The sequence below is a fragment of the Sus scrofa genome, chromosome 14, assembly GCF_054392235.1.
Source record: "Sus scrofa isolate SSC_HxYL_T2T_F1_AM1 chromosome 14, Sscrofa_HxYL_maternal_Yorkshire_Landrace_v2.0, whole genome shotgun sequence".
In the NCBI taxonomy this organism is placed as follows: Eukaryota; Metazoa; Chordata; class Mammalia; order Artiodactyla; family Suidae; genus Sus; species Sus scrofa.
This window is the reverse complement of record NC_139396.1, coordinates 104299727-104309080: the sequence shown is the minus strand read 5'-3', so window position 1 is coordinate 104309080 and position 9354 is coordinate 104299727. Positions and strand designations below refer to the sequence as shown.

At 48.3% G+C, this 9354-nt stretch overlaps 1 protein-coding gene across 2 annotated transcripts; it reads left to right on the top strand.

Annotated features, from left to right (window-relative positions):
* The first annotated feature begins 290 nt into the window (after positions 1 to 290).
* MBL1 (mannose binding lectin 1) lies at positions 291 to 7174 on the top strand. Of its 2 annotated transcripts, none has more exons than XM_084993207.1 (5): positions 291 to 361; positions 1867 to 2059; positions 2738 to 2854; positions 3891 to 3965; positions 4913 to 7174. In XM_084993207.1, exons 2-5 carry the CDS (start codon positions 1876 to 1878, stop codon positions 5284 to 5286), a joined length of 750 nt encoding a protein of 249 aa, XP_084849333.1. In that variant the 5' UTR covers positions 291 to 361; positions 1867 to 1875; the 3' UTR covers positions 5287 to 7174.
* Positions 7175 to 9354: the final 2180 nt, after the last annotated feature.

Here is a 9354-nt window from a genome sequence, read left to right as displayed (position 1 = left end):
CATATGTTTGTTCAGTAGGATGTCCGTGCACATCTCTTCAGAAAATAAACATTCTTTGGAAAGAACTATCTTCTGTGATTCTGAACTGTGATCTGAAACTCTACAATTCTGGAGGGTCAGAGAGTCGAGAGGCAGAGTCAGGAGCCATTGAAGGAGGAGTTTGGGGGCTCACAGTAGAGAGCTGCCCAGTGCTAAGCTGGAGACCCCACCAGCAGCCCTGGAGAACTGCCCAGGATGGTTGTTTATTAATCTGGGGTTGAAGACCAGTCCAGCAGGCTCCCTGGTCACCAGATTAATTGGGGCTGACATTGCCGAGACATCTGCCAGAAGCCTAGGCTGGAGGACCAACTTCCTTGCCATAGCTTCCATGCTCTGAGGAGGCCCTCATAAGTCATCTCTGAAGGACAGAGGTGCAGCCCTGGGTCAGGAGTCTGGCTACTTGACTTGATCCCGGTGAGTCCCAGGCAGGGGCTGCGGTGGGGTTGTCAGGCCCACTGAGGGCCTCTGTCTCCCTCTGACCTGTGGCCTTGAACCTTTCCTGGATCCACCTGTCCATCTGCAAACTGAAACATAGCCTTTTCAACCAAAGGGAAGAATGAAGTGGGGGTGTATATGCCAGCAACATGTTTAGCCCTGGCTTTGGACTCCAGCAAAATCAAGGGAGGTTAAAAAAGACAGAAATAGGAAAGAAGGAGAACAATATGATCAAAAAATTTCCCTTCTAACTTGCTGCTTCTCCCTGAGTCCTGGGAAGGGAAGGGTTAAAGGAGATGACAGGCCAGGGTAGGCAGAGGCAGATATAGTCCTTATGCAGCAAGGTCAGAGATGCTGGGATTAGAGGCCAGAGAGGAGCAGAGGGAGAGGCCCTTGGGGGCTGGGCTGCAAAGGCTTCCTGGAAGGGGGCCCTCTTGAGCAAACTAGATGGGATTCTGATGACCGGATGGGAGCACAGGGCTGGAGAGGCAACTGGGAAGCACATAGAGAACCTTCCAGGAGAAGAAGAATGAGATGACCCTGCCAGGCCCTGGGTGAACAAGTGTTAGAGCCTGGGTTCTGGCTGGAAAAAAATGGCCTCTCGGTGGAAAACTTCAAAGGAAGGAGGCAAATCTAAGACTCAACTAGCCAGGATCTATGACCACAGAAGATCCCATTCCCAGGGTCAGAGCCATACCTCCAGGCACTCTGGGTTCTGAGTCCCAGCAAATGCTTATCACATGGTAGAGACTTTATTAGACAAGTTGATTGACAGACTGTTGGAGTAAAGGCCGTGGTTTGGAGGGTAGTTGGGGCCCTGGAGTGTAAAATGGATTTTTATGTGAAATTATACAATGGATGTTATAAAACAGTTCCCACCAAGAAATGGGCCTTGTGGGACCTTGGGTCACTTGCTATAATTTGTCTGGCTTTAGGGTCCATAGGAAGGGGAGGAGAGGGAAATTTAGGCTCCCTTGGATTTCAATAAAGGGAGTTGAGAAAAAGAGCAGCCAAAGCTCACACAAGCATGAGTTCTCTTTGCCAGGCCATCAGGCACAGGGCTTGTTTGTCACTTCCAGACACTGTGAGCTCTTGTGCATGGGGCTGCCTAACCCACTAAGTCTTGTACCCACAGAGCCTGAGAGCCCCAGAGAAAATGGGCCCCTATTATATGACTCTGGCATCTATATTTTTTTCAGTGCTGATCTAACTCTAATACATTTTACCTGTCCGTCTCCTTAGTAGCCTGGCAGTGACTCAGAGCCAAGGGTTGTGATCGTCCCCTCTGTGTCGGCTGCCCTGAGCACAGGGTCCAACACATCAGAGATGGTAGCAAATATTGACTAAGCAAAGTGGGATGGATTTATTTTCTTTGACTTTCTCCACTCTAAGGTAAGGACCATGCTCCTGTTTTCATCACTTCCTGTCCTCCTTCTGTGTGTGGTGACAGCATCCTACTCAGAAATAAAAACCTGTGAGGATGCTCAGAAGACCTGCTCAGTGATTACCTGTGGCATCCCGGTCACCAATGGCACCCCAGGCAGAGATGGGCGAGATGGACCCAAAGGAGAAAAGGGAGAACCAGGTATAGGAGAAGCTGCTCTGACTTTTTTTTTGTTTTTTGCTTTTTAGGGCTGTACCTGCAGCATATGGAAGTTCCCAGGCTAGAGGTCAAATTGGAGCTACAGCTGCCGGCCTACGCCACATCCACAGCAATGCAGGATCAGAGCAGCATCTGCAACTTGGATCCTTAACCCACTGAGTGCGGCCAGGGAGCAAACCCACATACTTATGGATGCTAGTCGGGTTCTTACCCCAGCCCCTGAGCCACAGTGAGAACTCCCATAGGCTCCTCTGACTTCTTATCTCTTTAACCCCAACAGGAGACCCTTCTCTCTAAGGGGTCTAGCACAGAGGTGTGACAAACTCTCCTTTCATTATGATGGATGAGACTTCACTCAGAATAATTTCTGTAAAGGGTCATTCTCTACACAATAAAGATGCATCCCTGGGTCCCCAGGATCCCTCATTTCCACACAAGAATGGGTGATGTGCAGTTGTCCTTATAGAAGGGGTGTCTTGCCTATGTAGGGAGCTGGCCCTTAGGACAGGCCATCCCCTGGGATGCAGGAGGCTCTTCCTTCTTTGCATCACCACTAGTTGACGGACAGTTTCTTGGGCTCAATGGGAATGAAGTATTGAGACTTTGGAGAAAGAGAATGAGTGATGGTTCCTGGGTCGCCTTTCCTTCCTCTTCCAACAGGGCCAGGGTTCAGAGGCTCACAGGGCCCTCCAGGGAAAATGGGACCTCCAGGAAATATTGGGGAGACTGGGCCTCTGGGACCAAAGGGTCAGAAAGGAGACCCTGGAGACACTTCAGGTGAGGAGTTCACTCTAGCATGTGGTGTGGGCTGAGGGGACCCAGGGCCCTGGGAACTTCAGGGATTGGGGGAGGTGGCCTTTGTCCTGCTGCCTGCATGGGAGATGCTCAGCTCTGCTTCCCACCTAGTATCCTTGACCCTCTCAGCTCCTCGGGGGCCTGAGGGGATTCCCACAGTACCTGGGGACTGACCCACACCCCACTGGCCGCTCCCTCAACAGGCCTGTAGGCCACATGCCTTAGCTTATCTTTAGCAGAGACAGTTCAGTGAGTGGTTCCAGGCTGCCACGGGGGAAACCGGTCCTCTCTGCTGTTGGTGTACATCTGTTGTCACAAGAGTGGCATGAAAAATGTTGGCCTCAAAGGTCCCCTGGATGATGGGGAACATCATAGCAACTTAATTCAGAGTTCTGTAAGTTCAGCAACAACAAAACCGAAAGGATGAGCTTTTACTAATATAGTCCATTGGCTCATCAAAATATTAAAGAGTTTGCTTGGAATAAAAATGAAAACAAGATTAAGAAAAATTTTCAAAACGGGAATAAATAGTTGGGTCTTTCCTTTTTTCTCTTCTTCTTTTTTTTTTTTTTAATCTTTTTTTGGTTCTGTGCACAGTACATGGAAGTTCTCAGGCCAGGGATCGAAACTGTGCCACAACAGTGACCTGAGCTGCAGCAGTGGCAACACCAGATCCTTAACCTGCTACACCACAAGGGAACTCTAGTTGGGTCCTTTCTTATAAAAAAATTATAATATTGCAGTACTTAAGCAGTATGTGAAGAAAAGGACCCAGAGCCATCATTTATAAGTTATTTTTTTATTATTTCCAGAATTATAGTTTATAATAGTTACTAAGTATATCTAAAAGGGCAGGATTACAGTTTTTTTCCCTTTTGCTTCTTGTTGGCTTCCTATTTTTCTAGAATAAACACACTTTTCAGTAAGCTAGTCTTTTTTTGTTTGTTTTCCATGATACCCTGCTCTCTAATTTAGGGTCTTCTTCTCAATAAAAACCCTTCTCCCTATTGCTTTCTAGGTGTTGAGGCTAAGCTGGCAAACTTAGAGGGACAGATAAGGATCCTGAAATCAGAACTGGATCATGTCAAAAAGTGTAAGCTTTTTTTCTGCCCCTGATGTGTTCTTGGCTCCTACTTTTTTCCTCCAGAGTGCCCTAGGTTTTGGGACGGGTGGAAAAGAACTAGTTTTTGTGACCACTTTTCATATACCAGGCCTGGGTTGGCATTTTCTTTTTTTTCTTTTCTTTTTTTTTTTTTTGTCTTTTTGCCTTTTTCTAGGGCCGCACCTGCTGCATATGGACATTCCCAGGCTAGGGGTCTAATCAGAGCTACAGCTGCCGGCCTCCACCAGAACCACAGCAACGCAGGATCCGACCCACGTCTGTGACCTACACCCCAGTTCTCGGCAACACTGGATCCTTAACCCACTGAGTGAGGCCAGGGATAAAACCTGCAACCTTGTGGTTCCTAGTCAGATTTGTTAACCACTGAGCCACGACAGGAACTCCTAGGTTGGCATTTTCTCATAATATGGTATCATTCAATCCTCTTGCCATCCCTACTTGTGGGTATTAAGCCAATTTTATTCACAGGCGAAAAAAAGTAGGTCCAGGAAGCATAGTGTATTCATTCAACAGCACACACTTGGGAGGTGGGGGGGAGGGTGGCACGGAGGTCTGCTGTCTTGGGAATCTCTGCTCCTTCCTCAGCATCCACTGTCCTCAGATGGCCGTCCATGCCTTTCTCATCCCAGGACCCAAACCTGGCAATGGAACCTGAGCACATTTCCCTCTGTCCACCTGTACTGGGACAGTTTTTAACAGATATTTGTCATAAGGATGGGAAATCCCAGGAGAGCCCCGGCTTGCTGCCAGGGATGTGCTGTCCACCTGAGGAGGCTCTCTTACTAGGACCTGCCCAGAAGTGGTGGAGCACAGGGCTCAACCTCAGACTCTTGAGTTCCCAGAGCAGGGCTTTTTCATCTACTATCCTAGGCTGGGCTCCAAGCCAAATCAACCTCATCTATTTTTTGTGATTTCAGTGCAAACCTTCTCCTTGGGCAAAAAGTCTAGGAAGAAGCTCTATGTGACCAATGGTGAAATGATGCCTTTTTCCAAAGTGAAGACTCTGTGTGCTGAGCTTCAGGCCACCGTGGCCACCCCTAAGAATGCTGAGGAGAACAAAGCCATCCAGGACATGGCCCCCGACGTTGCCTTCCTGGGCATCACAGATGAGGTGACCGAAGGCCAGTTTATGTATGTAACGGGAGGAAGGATGACCTACAGCAACTGGAAGAGTAATGAGCCGAATGACCATGGTTCAGGGGAGGATTGCGTGATCCTCCAAAGAGACGGGCTCTGGAATGACATCTCTTGCTCTTCCTCCTTTTTGGCAGTCTGTGAATTCCCAGCCTGAGGAGGCAGGCGCAGGTTTCTCCACCCGCTCCTTGGCTCCCTGCTGAGCTCTCTGCTGCTCTGAAAGAGAATTCAGTGTCACTTTTCCCCTGCCCAGTGCTGACTCATTCTTGGGGATGGGAGGAAAGTGAAGGGGATGTATTTTATTGTGGGATGAGGCTGCACCAGAGGTGAAAAGAGGCTGACCTTGGGGCATGAGGGTTTCCAGTCCAGTCCATGGCAGAGGACACCATCTGTCCTGCCTGAGAGCACAGCACTGGGTCAGAGTCATAGAAAAAGAAGTTCAGACCCCTCTCTTTCTCTCTCTCTCTCTCTCTTTTATTTTTTTTTTTTAAGGTTGCACCCATGGCATATGGAAGTTACCAGGCTGGGTGTCAATTCGGAGCTGCAGCTGTTGACCTATGCCACAACAGTAGCAATGCCAGCTCTAAGCCGCATCTGCAATCTATGCTGCAACTTGTGGCAATGCCAGATCCTTAACCCACAGAGGGAGGCCAGGGATAGAACATGCATCTTCATGGATACTAGTCAGGTTCTTAACCCACTGAGCCACAACAGGAACTCCAAAACCTTCTTTTTTGAGTGAGGACACTGCAGCCCACTAGATGGATCAATGGAGGACCACATCTGGGTCAGAGCAGGCAGTAGCCCTCAGCATCCAAGAGATACAATTCCTATTTCTCTGAGTTACCCCTACTTGGTGCTCAAGTCTCCCTCCCATGGCTATCCCAGCCCTGTCTGTGACATGAGTGTTGTTTTAGCTGTTCATGAGCTGCACCAGAAAACCCTTCACCACAAGGCTGTAACACTCAGCAATATCTAACATGAGCAACAGTGAATAGTCCTGGGAACCCCCTCACCTGCCCAAGAGGCCATGGCTTCCCTATAACCACTAGAGTGATCTTGGGGACAAAGCAGCCATCCCTCCCTGCATACTTTTAGGGGGGTGATCGGATAGCATGGCATGTGCCAGCATCACAGGAGGAGGAAACAGTCAGACACGCTGTGTCCTTCCCTACAGGGCATCATTGATCTTAGTCCCTCCACGTGCGGCATCCCCTTCCTCCTTGACATCCTTTTCCCATTATAGGTCAGTGGGTCCATTATTAGTAGAGGCAAGTGGGAAAATCTCCTGAAAGGTAAATTTTACACACTGTGTGGGAGGCAAATTATGCAGCACCATCCAGTCAGCAAATCAAACCTCTCTTCTGAGGAGAGTTCTGATGCTGACAACCATGGACATTCTTGAACAATCTCAGGGTGGATGGAGCTGAGATTTTACAGAGCCCAGGCAGCGGACTGAGGGAAGAGAGGGAATTCCAGCTCTAGTTGTATGCCAGTCACAAAGTGAGATTGAAAATATTTCATGAGGAGTTCCTGTTGTGGCTCAGCAGGTTACGAACCAGATTCCGGTTTCGATCCCTGGCCCCGCTCAGTGAGTTAGGGATTCAGTGTTGCCATGAGCTGTGGTGTAGGTCACAGATGCAGCTTGGATCTTGTGTTGCTGTGGCTGTGGTGTGGGCTGGCAGCTAGAGCTCCAATTTGACCCCTAGCCTGGGAACTTCCATATGCTACAAATGCAGCCCTAAAAAGCAAAAAAACAAAACAAAACAAAACAAAAACAAAAAACAACAACAACAGCAAAACCAAAAACCCAGAACAAGAGAATTATTGTCACTCAACATTAAAGTTACATCTGAATTTTCTCATTGCCAGGACAAAAATCAGAAAATGGGCAGGTAACTATTATACCTTTCTTTCTCTTTTATGTGTGTGTGTAGGGGGCAAGGACCATGTGTCCCCAAGATGACTGTCTCCTTTGTTTGTACTGTGCATTAAAGATGGTGTCTCTAGCTGTAAAATTGTAGACAATACAGTCATGTACTTCATAGTAATTGCTTCTCAGTGTGTAATGATTGACCCCTCAGTCAGGGAAGTGCAGTAAAAATCTGCAGACGAGTTCAAATTCTTCCATTTCCCCTTTAGGCTTCTTCTAGTGTCTTCCATGGTGCTCCCTTCCCCCTCCATCCCTCAGTCACTGGAGCCTCATTCTCCTCCTCTGAGAGCTTTCTATGCCCCCACTGAGACCTGACCCTGCTCCCCTACCCATGAGCCGTCCCCACTGAAGATCCCCGCCGGTTCTCTCATCTGTGACCCACCTCACATGCATGAAGACTTCTCCCCAGGCTTTTGGATGGGTGGATAGAACCACTTCTTCCCCTGGTCCAGCACCTGGTCATCTTTCCAGAATTCCTAAATGTATCCCTTGGCCTGTGTTCTTCCCCCTGTCTAGGATTGAGGCAACACCTCCCTGTATTCGCTTCCCAGTTCTTATCAGCAAGCTGTGGGGCCCCATGCAAGTTAGCTCAAGAGGAGGTAGAAGAGGAGTTCCCATCATGGCTCAGCAGTAATGAATCCGACTACTATCCATGAAGACACAGTTTTGATCCCCGGCCTCGCTCATTGGGATAAGGATCTGGTGTTGCCGTGAGCTGGGGTGTAGGTCACAGATACGGCTTGGATCCCACGTTACTGTGGTTGCGGCATAGGCTGGCAGCTATAGCTCCGATTCAACCCCTAGCCTGGGAATTTCCACATGCCATGGGTTCAGCTCTAAAAAGCCAAAAAAAAAAAAAAAAAAAAAGAGAGAGAGAGAGAGATGGTAGAAGATAATCCATCTAATATAAAGATGCTGGATTCTCAGGAGAGTCCAAAGATAGAAGTTGCTATTCATCCAGGCTTCCCAAGACCTGGACCAAGAGGGAAATTATGGATTCAAGATGACTGTCCAAATCATCTCTCTCAAACTCAAAGGCTGAGGGCAGGTTGTTTCCTTTACTAAGGGACATATGATGATTGACATCTCTTGCCCAGGGGACCTAAGAAGCCAGGTGCTCCGAGGACAGATCTTAGGAGCCTCAGGCTGCACACTCTCCTAGGAACATCAGAAATGGAGACGGGAGCTTCAGGACTCTGAGCAACCTCTTGAGCCCTTTTGTTGGTTCTGATGGAATAGCAGTCTTCACCATGGCATGCTGGCTCCCTGGGCCTCAGTCTCCTTATCTGTAAATTAGTCTGTAAAGGCTTCTCCCTTTTAACACTGGATCAATCAATGATCACACCGAGATTCAGAACTGCAGGGCCCACTTCGGGGGCAAAGCTACAGGATCTGAGAACTATCTTCTCTTTTTGTTACCTGCCAACGTTTTCCAAACTCATTGTGGTCTGAACACTTATCACCAATTTCTCAGGTTCATAGAAACCAGCCTAAGTGCATTAGAATGGCAATTCTAACAGACCTCTCCTCTCAAGATGGGGACTTTGAGTTTAAATTGTGTTTGTAAGCCACACGTATAAGCGGAAGTGTAGATACAATGTGATTGTGATTTGCTTCCTGTACCAGGAGGAAAATAACTACCAAAGCTGACAATATTCAAGGCCCAAGCGCCGACCTGGGTTCTGAATCCTGGTAGGGCAAGGCTTTGCTCCTTCAGGATAATCTTTCTTTGGAGTCTTCCAGCTCTACTGTTTCTTCACTTTTAGCCATGCCCAAGCCAGAGGATAGGTGCTGGGGGTGACAGCTGAAGACCTAGCATTCATATTCTTCCAATTCCCTTTCTGCCCAGGATTAGCCCACCTCCCTTCTCTGTGGCTGTCAGAGATGGGCCAGCACCAGGGGTCACAGTTTGCTCCTTGTTATCAGGGTTGTTTGCTCATTATTGTGTAACTGAACTGTGCTTTACAACCTGCCAGGAATCAGGGATTTTTTTTTTTTTTTCTCATTAACCAGGAAGGGATCAAATATTATCATGGAGCGTGCGCTGGAGATATTGGGAAATGGACTTTGAAAGCAATGTTGTCCTTATAACCCTGAGTGGCTGGTGGGGAGCTGGGAAGAGAGGAGGAGCTCCCGGGAGGTGGTCCACCTGGAAGGTGTGCCCTCAGCCCTGGCGGCAACTTCTGTGGGGAGGAGACAATGTCCCCAGCTGTGGACCCATGGTTTGTCCAGCCAAATTCAGTTGTCATGCTCAAAAGAAATGAAATGCAAGTAACCATTTATTAGCCAAAC

Bases quoted from the DNA above. Each gene is read 5' to 3' on its own strand.
- MBL1 (XM_084993207.1), top strand. From the start codon at position 1,876: ATGCTCCTGTTTTCATCACTTCCTGTCCTCCTTCTGTGTGTGGTGACA. The intron at 2,060-2,737 runs GTATAGGAGAAG...CTCTTCCAACAG, and splicing joins AGGAGAAAAGGGAGAACCAG to GGCCAGGGTTCAGAGGCTCA. The intron at 2,855-3,890 runs GTGAGGAGTTCA...ATTGCTTTCTAG, and splicing joins AGACCCTGGAGACACTTCAG to GTGTTGAGGCTAAGCTGGCA.